General features: G+C 39.0%; 1 protein-coding gene across 4 annotated transcripts in view; it reads right to left on the minus strand.

Moving 5' to 3' along the window:
• Positions 1 to 4,948: 4,948 nt before the first annotated feature.
• The window catches only part of rai14 (retinoic acid induced 14), a 42,702-nt gene continuing 32,149 nt past the window's right edge, over positions 4,949 to 15,501 (minus strand). For 3 of the 4 annotated variants that reach the window (XM_032538925.1, XM_032538926.1, XM_032538923.1), the window contains 13 exons: positions 15,265 to 15,449; positions 14,971 to 14,996; positions 13,856 to 13,942; positions 13,287 to 13,376; positions 12,131 to 12,271; positions 11,365 to 11,466; positions 9,545 to 10,249; positions 8,332 to 8,801; positions 7,734 to 7,902; positions 7,446 to 7,613; positions 6,361 to 6,519; positions 6,205 to 6,270; positions 4,949 to 6,042 (listed from right to left, as the gene is read on the minus strand). In XM_032538925.1, coding sequence (XP_032394816.1) covers positions 5,956 to 6,042; positions 6,205 to 6,270; positions 6,361 to 6,519; positions 7,446 to 7,613; positions 7,734 to 7,902; positions 8,332 to 8,801; positions 9,545 to 10,249; positions 11,365 to 11,466; positions 12,131 to 12,271; positions 13,287 to 13,376; positions 13,856 to 13,942; positions 14,971 to 14,996; positions 15,265 to 15,449 — 2,455 coding nt within the window. In that variant the 3' untranslated portion in view covers positions 4,949 to 5,955. The remainder of the gene's footprint in view (positions 6,043 to 6,204; positions 6,271 to 6,360; positions 6,520 to 7,445; positions 7,614 to 7,733; positions 7,903 to 8,331; positions 8,802 to 9,544; positions 10,250 to 11,364; positions 11,467 to 12,130; positions 12,272 to 13,286; positions 13,377 to 13,855; positions 13,943 to 14,970; positions 14,997 to 15,264; positions 15,450 to 15,501) is intronic. The other variant, XM_032538924.1, reaches the window with a different exon arrangement.

The raw sequence follows: 15,501 nt of genomic DNA on the forward strand, positions 1-15,501 counted from the left end.
ATAATGCAGAGATAGACAATAGTCAACTTTAAAAAAATAAATAAAAACAGTTTACTTTACATCTTGACTAATAAGCAACATGAACTCACTCTATTGGACTCAACTCTATTGGACTGGATCAACTAGTGAATTGGGGAAACTGCAGCCAGATTAAGGAAATTGACAATGATTGTTTTTGTGTTAAACATCTGGTAATTCCTTGATGTGGCTACAGCCCCACCCTAGCATCGCCCATGCCTGGCTCGCAGTCAATATTTGAATTCACCCCCTAAGTCGTCTGATGGGGTTGAGGTCAGGCCTCTGTGCAGTCTTGTCCAATTTTTCAGATATTCAGCACCAGACTAAAAATACATAAAACTCCAAAAGGGTTAGGTTTAGTCTTTTTTGATATGACATTTGATATTTTTATTGTAGGTACAACTAACCACAGTTTGATCTTTCTCAGAGCAGAAATGTCAAAGGTTGTCACCAGGCAGAGGAACCTCTCAGCTTTGAAGGCTTTGCATGTAGGCTGCAACAGCTGGTTATACGTCAGCATTGTCTCACAACTTGTAACAGACACAATGATGTACATAAATAACTATGTCATACTTACTTAAAGGATTACCGAGTCAAGATGTCTTTTAATAGCAGCCAAATTATTAGGAACTACTTATTTAAAGCAACAGCGGAAACAACACATACTGGCAGATACAAGTACCAACACTTGAGCAGATAACGCAGGCCGGCACACTGCGACCAAGCATTCGGCCTATGACGCACATTAGTGGAAAGCCATTCAACAATATTTACTAATCCCACAAACCTTGATTGGTAGAAAATAAACAGTATAAACAAATAGTTAGCAAAGACATGGATAGAAAATTTTAAAAGATGTTCTAAAAGTAGCAATTTGGCAGCTGAAACTGCACTACTTTATTGCTGCGTGCTTAATCTGTAGTGAGTCATGGTTGTCAGTAAACTAACTAGAAAAGTCTCCTCTTCATCAGCAACTTCCTCTTCCTGCTCCTCATGCTTCTGGCAGCTTATACAGGTTTGTGCACCACTTCGGAGGAGTTGTGGCAGATTAGTCATCCTTCCAGTGATTCAACATATACACTTGTCCCTCTCTCCCTGATCTGCTACTCTTGCTTCTCCATGTTTATTCTCTTGGCCACAAGCTCTTCTCATTTCCTTAAAGAATGGGCTCCTTCAGCCGCAGTCTTCCTCTCCTGGGCTTTGACCTTCTGTTATGACTTCTTAACATTGTCTACAATTCTATTCTCTTCATTTCTGAACTCTTTATTCCCTACATAGAATCATTCTAAATCAATTCAGTTTTTCACGTTTTTTGTATTGATATATTATAAGATGTCTTTCTGTTTCCTTTTTTGGGAAAATGTGTCAGTCGTTAAACACCTTATCTGTGCTCTGAGGTTCCTCAGTGCTCTGTTCTGGGTCCCCTCATCCTTTGCTGTCTTTTGGCGTTCTATGGGCTTAATCTATGGACCCCCTTGAACTGCACTGTTTCAAGGGGGAGTCATCATTACGAAGGCTCTATTTTAAATTCTAGTCCAGATCAGCAAGTGTGCAGATATAAGAATCATTGTGCTCGATTAGTAATGTCAAATCATGTGCAACATATTTATACTTCTCAGTTGGATGTAATAATAGCTTTTATCAAATCTGGTTTAGAATATTCTAATCAAGACAATATTGCAGCAGTTTTCTCAGTAAATCAGTTAAAGTGGTCTGACATTTTCCCAAAGCCAAAGGTAACTTAGTCAAATTTCTTGTTTGTCCAACCAACAGTCCAAACCTTAATTTAATTTACTATCAGAGAGATTTCTTTTCAATTTCGCTTGAAAATATTTTAAATAATAAATTATCAAGTTTTAGATGATTGATTTTCTCTCCATCAAAAACCAGTTCATTGGCTAATTGTTTTGTTTCTGTTTTTATTAGAAGATGTTAAGAACATTTGTGACATTGTGTGATTTTTAAAATCTAACTTTGAAGCCATTGAAATACATTAGACATTGAAGGAAAACACAAAAAAAGGTAAATTTAACCTTAGTTAATAAACAACAGAAATGACTATAAAGCGGACCCATGTTTAATCATTCACATTAAGTAAAGTCAAATTGAATATTTCAATTTAGCCAAGCAGGGTTTATCCTGTCACTCACAGACAACTATGGGTCCTCGCTGGATTAGGATCACAGCACTAGATCTCTCTCCACTTACCCCTGAGGCCTGAGGGAAAGCAAGATTGACAGGAAGTTGTTGTGTAAGGGCAGAGGTGTGTGTGTGTGTGTGTGTGTGTTTGTTTGAATGTGAGTAGTTTCTTGCGTGCATATGCGTTTGTGTGTTTTTGCCCAGCAGGCAGAACACAGGGCCAGGTCAGGAAACGAAGGAGTTGTGCCACCGGTTAGAGAAAACAGAACGGCAGATGAATTACCCAGAGTCGGGCTGGCAGGACTTCTGAGAGCCAAAGCTGAGTGGACATTGAGGGAGGACAGAGTGTTGACATGGATGATGATGTGCCTAACCCAACAGGAAGATAAACAATGCGTCTGATTTTTTTATTTTCTATTATTTAAACTTAAAACGTTTTTTTCTTACTCTGAATCTTAAAGTGGGTAGAGCAAATGCTTGCACTTAGAGAAGGACAGAAACTGAACATTAAATATGTATATAAGTATTTATATTAGAACTAATTAAGGGAAAACAACAACATAAAGTGACTAGGTGTTGGAATACCACCAAGCTAGCAGAATCACTTAAATTGCTTACTTTGCATAACGTATCTTTAACTCTGCTGGAAGGTTAAAATACAATTTGAATAAAAGATGTTCCCACATTTGGTGTTTTGATGATGGTGGTGGAACACAAATATCTTAAAGGAGTTCAACTAGGTTGATAGCTTGTGATTGTGAAAGCACTATTTGCATCATTTCCATACTCTAAATTATTATGTCATTTAGCTTTTGTACCTATATTTTTGTCAACCATCTGTAAAGTGTCAGTGGGGCAGCCCCCGAGTGATAACACATCCAATTTTGGCCCAAGGCTGCCATCTAGTGGTCATGTATCACCAAAACACTTGCCACAAGTATGTTTAGAATAGACAAACCCGAATTGACTATAATAAACAAAGAAACAGTGTGGCCCTTATTAGGCTAACAGAGGAACACCTTCTGTCTGTGCTTGGAAAGGTAATGAAACCAAACATGTAATGGGCCTATAACAATCTCCTTCTGATGTAAAGCCTCAAATCATTTGTTGTGTCTTGCTTGTTTATCTAGATGCTAAAGGTCTTTATAGCTGTTCAGTTGAGAACTAGTATTGTTCGTGTGGTCATTGAGTGTGGCAGATAAATATTCAGGAGGAAAATAGATTGTGTGAGCTGTGTGATTTGAAATGTGTGTGAAATGTCGCATTTTTTGTGCAGGACATGCATTTATAATTTAGTGTCAAAACCTTGAAATATGTACGTGGTTACTTAGTTTTGATGCTTGAAATTGACCAACTTTGTCTCAAAAGCTTGCAAAAAAAGGCAGTGTTGTTGTGCTGTTTTAAACTGTATATGTGACATTCTGAATCCAGTTCATATTAATCTGTGATGGCTTGTATGCATGCTTGGTGTACTGGAGCTGTATGCATGACACAAAAACTTTGTTTCAATCACTTTCCATTTCATGATATTAAGGTTTCAAATTAACTAACGTGACCACGTTTTAAAATATGACATGCAAAATAAAACAGACACATGATTGTACAGTATCTTGAAAATGTATTAATGTGGGCAACAAAGCAGCTGGCAAAGAAGCGTTTTTTTCATGTCACTACAAAACAGTGAAGAAACAACCAACAGAAGAGTTGTTTCTTCCTTTTCTTGTAACAAAACATTTCAGTCAAGGCCTAGAGAGAAAAAGAGGGAGAGGTTGATTGATATTCTACAACCTGTGAAATAAAGCAAAAGCGTAAGGGCTGTGCAATTGATCTGAAGTGTTAAATAACTGTGATTTCAATACTGACCATAATAATCGTGATTATGATTTTTTTTCCATAATCAAGCAGCCCTAAAAGACTAGACCTTGCGCCACAGCCCTGTATCAGAGCTGGAGTATGGTCTAGATACGCTGTCCATCTATTTTGGGATAGGGGGAATAACACTCTATCTTGTTATTTCTTTGCACCAATCACAACCATCCTGGGCGGTGCTGAGCCCCAATAGTGGAGATAGCGAGAGGGGAGGGACGGGACTTCAGGCTTTATCCTAGCAATGTACATCTGTGAGGCCAGACTACTCAGGTTCTAACAAATCTTAGTCAGGTGTAAATCAGTTCAGTTAAAAAAGTTCCTGAGTGTTTGACAAAGGGAGGGGACATCAGTCAGTCAATGAGACAAAAGTTTAAAAGCGTTAGTTTTGGGTGTGTTCTCAAAAAATCTCAAACACTGTTTAGAAGAAGGGTAAAATCCAAGGGTGTATGGCTCTAAGTACAGTACTAAGGCAAAGGATTGTGATGTGAAAATGCATTTGAAATGTATTCTGTACAGTGTATATCCGTACCTACAAAGAAACACTGAAAGAGATGGGAGCATCACAAATAGAAAGACAGAAGAAAAATATTGTACTGAATCTGGTAAATAAATAAGTACAAAGAAGCCTGGTGAAATTGGCATCTACAACTGAGAATTACTGATGTTGATGGTAATTTTCAGTTGAAAGTTCTGTAGAGCCTGAATAATACTGTGATTACAGGCAGATAACAGCAGACTCAACGGTTTGCTTTCAAACAACACATTTTGCTTTTCAAGTTAGAAATTGCTGAACAAAAGACCTAAAGTGTAAGACAAGAGGAAATGTAAGAACTACAAATCGTACCTCCTAACTCTCCTCTGAGTCAAAAGGACAAAATATTGAGCCCATACTGTTGGGCATTTGTTATAACTGAAATGTTTGTTTTTTGTACTACGGTAAACATCCTTTTCAACCCCTTCTATGTTAAATGAGGAAAATGAACTAATTCAGATGTCACTAGACCAAATAATGCGTTATGCTCAAGGAAAAAGGATTTTCATTCACACAAAACACCGACACAAAACAAGGCCATCAAAAATACAGCTATCAAACCTCTTCAATAAAGTACAGTATTTTAGAAAACATGGCATGGTAATACAATTCAGTAAAATACATTTTTTTTTTATAAATGTTTGTGCTAACAGAAAAATAGCAATACAAACAGTATCAAGCTTTTTCTTCATTGAAGTGCGACCACAAAAACATTTCTATGTGATTTTTGGGCATGTGGTTGAGCAAAGTCACATGCATTGTTAAGAGGGCACAAATAATTTAGTTTGTATCAGGAAAAGGTTGACAACATGTAAAATAATACTAGCACTGTATCATAAAAAAGATACTTGTAACAGCAGTGCCAACAAAGTCTATTTCTCTAAGCGCACATTGTAACAGAGACCAACCACATCAAACTCACGTTTTCAGTGGCCTGATTAGTGTGTACATGTATATTTATGTCAGAGAACACATATGTTTGCATTTTGAAGCTTGTTCAACTGCATGTGATTTAAGGTTACTGCACATTGACAGTTTAGTGTTAACATGCACATTGAGATTATACGTTTGGCTGGAACCACTTGGTTGATTCATTCATTTGTTGGCTGATGTACAGTATCTGTATGCTGGGCTGGGGTTTCCCAAAAACATCTTTCATAAGAAGATTGATGATCTTTAGATCAAGGTCGGTCAAAAGGACATTAGCAAAGGCAATGCACTTGATTGTAAACCTGTTCCTCATTAACAAATACTCAAGGTTTATCCAGAGGCACTATGTGTTGGCACATAGCACAAGCAACGTGTGAATTCAGACGGAAGGACGTGTGGGGGTCAGCAGCAGTTCACTTCCCATTTTCGTTTACAACATGTTTTTGGGAAACCAGGCCCAGTCGGTCTTAGCAGGCCTCCTTGGCTTGGCTTGGCATCTTGCACATCATCAGGATCTGCTTCAAGGCTTTCTGGACATCCTCGTCCATCTGACCCTGAAGGCACACGGCACCGCTTTAGTATACTAACTAAAATAAATACACAGTACTCTGCATGGCTAGATACCACAACTGGAAAGTGAGAACCATATATTTCTTCATCATTCGGGTGAACTCTTTTACAATTTGAGTTGAAAACAAATGAATGGATCAATATACCTGGACAGCATAGAGGAGGTGCATCCTGTAGACTGAAACTATCTCATGGTGCTGCTTCTTCGACTCCTACAAAGAAGATATGAGGTAAATACTTCTACATTCTAAGTACAATACGCTCATTTGTTCTATCTTAAAAATATGTTGACCAAATCTTACAGCTAGCTGGTATTGTAGTTGTTTGATTTGTTGCTGCATTGTCTCCAGCTGCTGGCTTTGCTGCTGTCTCTTAGAGGGCGAACCAGAGCTATAGGAGAGCTGTGATAGGCTGTTTAGGGCATCTTTCAGCTTCCCCACCTCGCGTGACAGGTCATCTATCTGAGAGGAAAAAACATAAAACATACAGTTAATGAAACAATGAACTTTAAAGAGATTTGGCTTGTTCGAAATGAACTGCGCCTCGTCTGTAAAAAGGACGAGAGCAGGCGGCTGCAGCCGGGGGCGGTGACAATAATATGCTCTCAAATCGGACAGCTTCCAGCCATTTCCAGCAGCCTTCAGGCTGAACAGGAAGTGACAAACACTGTAGTTCGATTCTGATTTAATAAAATGTTAGACACATATCAGCTTGTACAGAGTTCCAATTGTTTCTTTTATTGCAGAGTAGCTGTCAAAATTCTGTTGCTGTATGTGATCCATAATTTGAACAGATTTAGTCTCTTAAACTTCTAAACGTCACTATCAGCCACGTGTTTTGTGCAGAAAAAGCCTTTAAATCAGATAAAAAGCAGTTAAAATCTCTTTGATTCAAAAAACAATTAAGTTTATATGAAACATGATCACTTTGAGTCAATTCTGAACCAATCAGCTGAGAATCCGGCGTTTCTCAGCATGCTCTGGGTCTGCCTGGGTCTTGCAGTCAGTGAAAAGCAACTGCGCTGCCTTGATCTCGTGAGATTATTGTTGCACACGTGTGCATGACGTCATAGCCAGTCAGGATCAAGTGGGACACAAATCTAACCGGCATGCAATGGGCGGCGATCACCGGCGATTCGATTCTGCCCAGGCCTGGCTCTTCTCAAATAAGCCTATTATTTCTGTCTAATAAAACAGTATAATAACAGGAAAAAACAGAGCCCTGATTAGACTGTCTCAAGTTTAGTTTGAATTGTAGCTGAAAAAATATATCAAGACTAATTTCTAAATCATGTTTCTAGCAGTACAGAGTTGGACAGACACTGCTAAGGTTTAAAGTACTGCAATAGTGATGGTACTTATACAGTGGCTACCAGGTTATTACTGACCCTCTTGTTCTTCTCTCTCTCTGAGGCGACGTGGTTCTCCACCAGCTGTTTGAGCTGACACACAGCATCCTGGGACTCAGCTAGCCTTGAGGTCAGCGTCTGGTTCTCCTTCTCCCTCGACATCACCAGCTCCTGCAGGGCCTCCCACTCAGCACGATTCTCCCGTGCCTGAAGATGGATACGAGTGTTGATAGGTATGTTGTGAGAAATGCATGGTTCAAAATTATATCAGGAGAGATAATTAACAGTCCTCCTCTGTGGGCATCTGAGGCTCCTCTTTCTTCTCACCTTCTGCCATGCATCAGCCGCCTCCAGAGCCATCTCGTCCTGCTTCCTGAGGGCTCCCTGGAGGAGCTGCGTCAGGCGGTTCACCTCACCCTCAAGTTGCTCTCGTGTGGTCTCATGCTCCACGCGGGAGACTGAACCATCTGGGATGACATCTTTCTCTGCTGTCAGCCTTTTTGTGAAATAGACACAAAGACCATGTGGTGACAACTAGTGTTGGAGTTTATTATTTTCTAGCAGACAAGAAAAGTATTAAAGCTGCCAAAGTAGTTTCCCTAGTGACTATCTAGTTCTGATACAGGGTCAACTTTATCAGCCTACAATATCACTACAATAGGAGAGCCCATGTTCATATAAATCACCTTGTAGGATTGTAAACAAGTTATGGAGTAAAAAGTAAAATATTTGTCTCAAACAAAGTTAAGTAGAAGTATAAAGTAGCATCAATTGGAAATACTCAAAGTACAGGTAATTCATGATTGTACATAAACAAGGGGACTTATTTACAATCCTCCAGTGTTATTCTAATTGCTGTAATCTCTAGTAAAAGAAAAAAGATGCATCCATGAACCCCATGTGACATCACAGTTTTCTTCCTCACCTATTCTGAAGGGCCTCCACCTCACAGATTTTCTGGTGTAGCTGCCCTTTCAGGTCCTCTGACTGGCTTTCCAACTCTTTGATGGCATTTCCCAGAGATGACATCACCTGCGTGTGGTCGGCGAGGGTCACAGAGCCTTGTGCTTGAGCATCTGCCTCCTGCCTCAGCAGTAAAATCTCTTCTTGAGCAGCCGAGTGCTTCTTTTCTGTCTCAGCTAGCAACGTCTGCAGCTCGTCCACCTTGCTGCTCAGCACCTGGACCTGCTGCTGTTCTGAGGAGGGAGATGAGGCTGCACTGTTCTCAGCCAGCTGTTTCTGTGCAGCACCTAGCTGACTCTTGGTTTCACTGTAGGAGTGTGAGAGTTCCAGCAAGCGGCGCTGCAGTCCGGCAGTTACCTCGTTTAGCTCAGCTTTCATTTCTTCAAAGTCTTTGGCGGCAGATTCAACTGGCACTGTGCCCCTCAGAGCCTCCTAAACAACAAGAAGGGAGAAATTAAAGAGAAAAAGTATTAAACATGTCACTGACTTCAAGAAGTAAGCCCTGCACAGTAAGTAGAATAAAAAGAATAATTGAAAGATAGTGAAAATGGATTAATCAGTATTGAAGCTGTTTCCTCTATGCTCTTCTATATCTTCAAAGAGTTCCCTATCAATTTAATGTACATTACCCATAATGCAACTCGGCCATCGACCATCAGAGATTTAGGTGTGTTGTGCTAGTAGTGGCTAACGTAGCCTTGAGCCACTAGCTTTAAGCAGAGATTGGATCTGGTTAAGCTTACTTCTTTCTAACTCCACACATGCAGATAGGATCATTTTTTGAACTTGTAGGGCCCTACATGAACCATCTAAGTGCATGGCGTGAAGCGCCTGGCGCAAACTGTTTAGGGCGTGTACAAATCCACTTTTGCTAGTTTAATGGCGTAAAAAAGGGTCCGTGCGCCAGGCGCATGGTTCAAAAGGGTTGTACTTAGTGTCCTAATTAATCATAGGTGTGTTTTGGGCGTAACATGCAATGAACCAATCAGAGTAATCTCCCATTCCCTTTAAAAGCCAGGCCAGTAACATCCCTTGAGTCAATTTATGAGTTTGTGCAGCTCCCTTAGATGCAGTAGTACTTTCCTAAAATATGTAAACAGGTTTGATGTATAAAATTGTTAAATTGCCCTTCCAGTCACAGAGAAGTTCAGAGAGAAAAAAAAGCCCATTTTCACCTGGAGCATCCTAATCTCCTCTTGTGCCTCGTTGTACAGCTCCTCAATCTTTGCAGTCTTCTGTTCCTTCTCCTTTACGCACTGTCTTTCTGCCTCCACCTTACTCAGCGCCCCCTCCAGCTGTCTGATTCTTTCAGCTGCTTTTTCCTGCTCAGATCCTGATTGGATAAGCAGGGCCCTCAGCTGGTTCACTTCATGTTCAAGTGTGGATGATGTGCGTTCCTGGACCTCCTGTTTCTCCATCAGCTCACCTCTTCTTCCCATCTGTACCCTCAGCTCCTCCACCTCCTCAACAGCTTGGTGGTATCTCTCCTGAGTGTCTGTCAGCTTTGCTTGAAGCTCCGCAAGACTCTCTATCAACTCTTCCTGTCTTCCTTTCTGACCCATGCTTTTGACCTCCTCTCTTTCTCTGCCTCGCTCAGGTTTCAGCTGGGCCTGAAGCGATCGGTTTTCCTTCCTGGTTTCCAGCAGTTTCACTTGAACGTTCTCTAGCGCCTGTCGCAACAGTCTGATCTCCTCTTTTCTCCCCCCTTCACCCTCTTCTTCCTCCGGTCTGACAGAAACGCCGCCTGAACCGTCTTCCCTTTCCACTTGGGGCAGTGAATCAAACTCATCCTGGGTAGAGTGGAAGGAGGAATTGGAGGCCATGCTGTTTGGGCGACTGGTGTCCTTTAGGTCCTCACTTCCTTGAAGGGACGGATGTTTCTGAGGTGAGGGATTGAAACATAAAAGTCTCACTATCAAATCAAATAAGCTAAAACCTTGTGACTAAAGTCTGTCATTAGATAAAGGGGACCAAGACCAAGGAAAGCATTCATTTTTTTATTGAATTTACTGCATATAAAATCATAATAGGAAAGGGAGGACAATTTGAAATAAATATTGTTTCCAGTACTTTTATGATGGGTTAGGATTTATTAATTTGAGCTGCTGTATAATCACTTATCACTTATTTACGTCCATTTGTTAATGTGAGTTTTTGAGTATATTGATGATAAATTCAATTTGCGAAACACACTTTTTTATATTTTTTTAAATGAATTAATAGTTTATATTAAGTCATAGTTAACTGATTGACAGTAAATCAGTCTCCAACTATTTCTCATTTTTTATAATACTACTATACTATTTTTTTTATAGTAGTAAAGTAATATCTTTGGGTTTTATACTTTCAGTTGAGTAAAACAAGCTATATAAATACTGTAGATTGCTTTGGGTTGTGGGGAATTTTACTTTTTGACTTTTTTTAGATATTTTATAGGCAGTTAATCAAGAAAATAAAGAGTGAATTTTGTACTTAAATCCCAGTAACTTTGGAAAATAACCTGTTGATTTGACCACATAACTCATACTTCTATTATCTTTGGTCATCTTTTAAACTTTTATGTTTTCTTTTGCATTGGGCGAGGACTGTGGATTTTTCCCCCATCACTCCAATTTTGGAATACCATTGGAGGAAGATCTTATCAAAGCCAGCATGGACATTAGGGATGATAACAGTGACCAGTAAGTCTTTTAATGTACATATGGACATGTGAGTATTGTTTTATTTAAGACAGATTTGGAAATATGTACCTATTGTGCTTGTATTGTCCTTAAAATATTACTTTAATGGACTATTTTAATTTGTTTTAATTAATATTGTTATATTTGTGCATTGCCTTGTTATATATTATTTGTTTGCCATAGTTTAGATTATTTGTGTCTCACATGAAGACTGTGAAGCAGTTGCTTATGTACAGTGTGCTGCCCTAGCCTTGAGTATGTTCATTCATTGGTTTATGGTTAACCTTAGGACTGTGAATGAACGGCTTGCATACCTTGAGTTTGCTTACAAGTTGCTGATTCTCCAAAGTCAGTGCATTAATCTTGGCTTGAAGAGCAGAAACCAGAGCTGCAGATGCTGTTAAACTGTGCTCGACCTGTCAACACAAACACACACAAACATACATTTACATGCAGGGGCACACAGAGACAGAAAAGCAACGTTAAGGACCACAAGCTACCTACTGAAAAACACAACGAGTTATGACACGTCTAAAGCTTTGGTTAGACCTCCTTTAAGAATGCCCAAGGTGAAAAGGTTCAGCAATGCACACCTGTCTTTTGTCAGAGTATATTATTACACTTACAAAAGCAGTGATAATTTAAGATTTTAACAACCAGAAAAACTATTAGGAAACGTGTGATACAAAGAAAAAAAAAATCACTAAATCACTAAAAATGAAATCAAAATAGCCACCATGCCAAAATATCCATATATATATATATATATATATATATATATATATATATATATATATATATATATATATATATATAGCGCAAATGTTTTTGAATTCTCTTTATCAAAATAGGAAGACATTTTAATTAGATTTGGTAGAAGATTCACTTACCATATGTTTATATACCAGTAATTATACTCAATGCATGTGCTGTCCCCTACACTGTGTATTAGTGCCCTACTTTTCAAACTAAAAGTCTGACGTCATTTACTTAGACTGCTCAAGTTACCACATCTGTTTTCAAATCTGCTCATCTGTAATATAAATCCAGTCGCTATAGTGTTGCTTAGTCATTAATCACCTTTGTATCCAGTCCGGGACCAGTCGCCGTCTGCTCCACCGACTGCTTCAGGTCTTCGATTGTCTCCAGCAACATGTTTCTTTCCTCATGGAGCTTCTCGACCTCCTCACTTAATGTCGTTCCTCTAAACAGCTCATCCTCCTTTTAAATGAGAAGGAGGTGTGGCGGGACAGAGAAGTGGGAGGGGAGAAGAGCAAATGATTGACAAGGAGAAGGAAAAAGAAGGTGTGAGAAGGAGGAAAACAGAGGGAAAAGGGTATGAAGGTTGAAGGCAAGAATTTAGCTTATTATCACATGAAATGCTACTCATAAATCATGAGTTAGTGATGTACAAAATGTGGAGTGGAATTTTAATGTTGCGTATTTGATGTCACATTAATTATCTGTTTATTGAGATTTTATTGAGAACCTACTTATTAATGTACACCTTTTAATATATAAGTTGAAGTTGCTGCATAATATGCTGTATTTTTTCTAAAGATCCTTTGGGTCTTCTTCCTATTACCACTGATACAGGGTCAAAAGCATTTGCTGCAGGTTCGGGGCTTATTGAATATTTTTATTGATTACATGGCCTTGTTACTATGGTCTGTTATTTCAGACACGGATGTAGTTGTAATGATAGACTCTGGTGGACTATTTTGTGAATCATTAAAATATTTTTTTTAATAAATATTTGTGCTCATACGGAGCTAATACCAAAGGCCAGCAAATCACAAAGTGAGCGAAAGGAAAACGGGGATTGCTAACAGAGCTTATGGCAACAGTGCAAACAGAGCATTAGTTAGCTCTATGTTTAGGTCATTCACTGGGGCGACCGGGCTTCTTCTGGAGAGCTATGCTCATCAGCAGTAAAGTTAACCGTCCCAACCGAGATGCAGGCGTTATCAGCTGGTAACCTCTGTATGAGTAGCCATGTAATAAGCCGTGTAATAAGAGGGATAATTAGGAGTGAGTCAGTCAATATAGGAAATTAGTATCCCGACATCAACCTGTCCCCAAAAGCAATAATTTACAATAATGACCGCCTTGCTACATTATCCCTTACATAATTATGATAAAATATTTGTACATTTATTGAACTTTTTATTTCAATAAATAAGACTAAGCCCTGAAGAAAGCACATTGTTGTTTTACAGCATATGCTTTATATTACCTTGTAGTTGAATCTTTTGGGAGTGTCACTTTTGTTGGATCCTGGGGTCCCAGCAGAGGTCAGGACTGAAGGAGAAGAGGGTCCAGAGCTCTATAGAAGGGTGAAGTTGATTGGTTGATTGTTCTCCTTATAAAACATTATCATGACTTGGTTGGAAAAAAGTTTAGATTTGTTTGTGTGCAGTTTTAAAAACAAATGAGTACAGTATCTTTATAGTCTGTTTGTACAGAAACCCTTGGGACAAAATGCTAATGTCCTGCTACAACAATCAAGTGCCCTAGATATTTGTATTAAGTACATTTTTAGATCCTAACCCCTGGAAAACAAAAGGCAGATTAGTACATAAATTAAATGAATACACTACATGAGTGAAATACTTTGTTATACTTAGGCAACCATAAACTAATGCAAGACTGACTGACGGAGAGAACAATAATATAACTGATATTATGTAAACAGACACTTACAGGTCTGACTACTCATTTTATGAATATACTGCAGACATGCATTAATATAAAGAGTGGCATACTGATACAAGCAGACAGATACACAGATACACGTGCATTTACCTGCAGTGGGCTAATAGGAGGTGGAGGTGCTTTTCGTTTTTTGGGAGTTGTGATCCGTTCATCACTTAGTTTAGCTACTTGATCATGCTGAGGAGCCAGCAAAAGAGAGAGGAGAAAAAAGGCAAGGAAAGAGAAAAAGAAAGGAGTGATTCAGTGCTGGTTAGTAGGAGTAGGGTCAATCAATGAATGCTACACTAAGACTTAGGTTTTGTTTTCCAAAAATAGCTTCTAAACTATTTATTTTTTTACAAGCTAATGAAATTTAATATCAACACATAAGAAACGCTGATACTAAACTACAACCCATGAGTTGTAGTTGGAGACATAATTTGGCTTAAGCTCTTCCTCACTATGTGGTACTAACAACTAATTTAGACTTTCACTATTAATAGTTGATTAGTTGTTGTAAGTTTAGGTGTTTTAGTAACTTTAATAGCCTGTTTGTTAGGACCTCCAAAGTAAAGTATAGACACAGAGCGCCTTGCGCCACCGGAGGGGAAAACAATCTGCGCCATTATGCAACTAATGGCTGAAACGCTAACGAAAGTACCTGATTATTTTATCAACCTATGTCTACCAGCTATATAGATAATATTATCTATGTATTAGCAAGCTAACGCACTTGCAAACATAATACTATAGCTTTCTGATTTATCCACATTTCACTGTAACACTTGTTCTATACTGTGTACAAAATGCTTTAGCTTAACTTACAGATGTATAGTTAAAAATTACATTTTGATTTGGTAACAAAATGCTTTCTGCACATATAACATTGGGTATAACGTTAAGTTAATGTCAGGATCCCAAAGTCTTCCCATCATTTCTGCTGATTCCTCACGCTTGTATCCACTTTTGTCTAAATAAAAGCTCAGTTTTTCAGTTCAGCAACATAAAAAAAACTTAAGTTATGGGTTCTTCAAATTTTTTTGGGGCATATCACCACACAGCAGCTGTCAGGCATTTTTCTATTGTTTACTAGCAGACGGCATTGATAAGAAGGCACCTTAACGCAATACAAGTCAATAGAGAACGGAGAGTTGTTTTCTCCTCCGGTGGGGGTGGGGCTTAAATGGGCTCTGTCTCTATTGAAAAACACAGACTGGAGTTGTTACCTGAGGACTTCTAGGAGACTTTGTATCTGTCAAATGAAAAAAGGGAAAAAAACATCAAAAATGTACACCAAAAAATCAAATAAGTGATAACAGTGCTTACTCTTAAGATATTTTAAATGTCTCTAGAGGTGACATCGCATTCATTTAGAGAAGCTTTCTCTGAGCATGTATGGGAGAATTCCTCCAGATGGCAGTGTTGACTTTGTGTCAAAACCAGAGCAGTACAAATCTCTGCACAGAGGTGTGTGAGTGTGAGAGAGAGAGAGAGAGCAAGAGAGTTTGCATAACTCTTACCTGAGACCTGTTGTCTGTTCAGTGCAGCAGTGAGAGCAGTTCTGAGCTCCGAGTTGCCCAATAGCTTGATGTAGTGTACAACATCATGGCCTTGTGAATCTACAGCTGACAGATCAGCTCCTCGCTGAACCAAAACTTCAACAACAGAAACGGCGTTAGACTCGCTGGCCAGCATCAAGGCTGTCCTGCAACACAGAGTAGAATAAATATTGATCACCAATGCAACATCTATCCATC

The sequence above is a fragment of the Etheostoma spectabile genome, chromosome 16, assembly GCF_008692095.1.
Source record: "Etheostoma spectabile isolate EspeVRDwgs_2016 chromosome 16, UIUC_Espe_1.0, whole genome shotgun sequence".
NCBI lineage: Eukaryota > Metazoa > Chordata > Actinopteri > Perciformes > Percidae > Etheostoma > Etheostoma spectabile.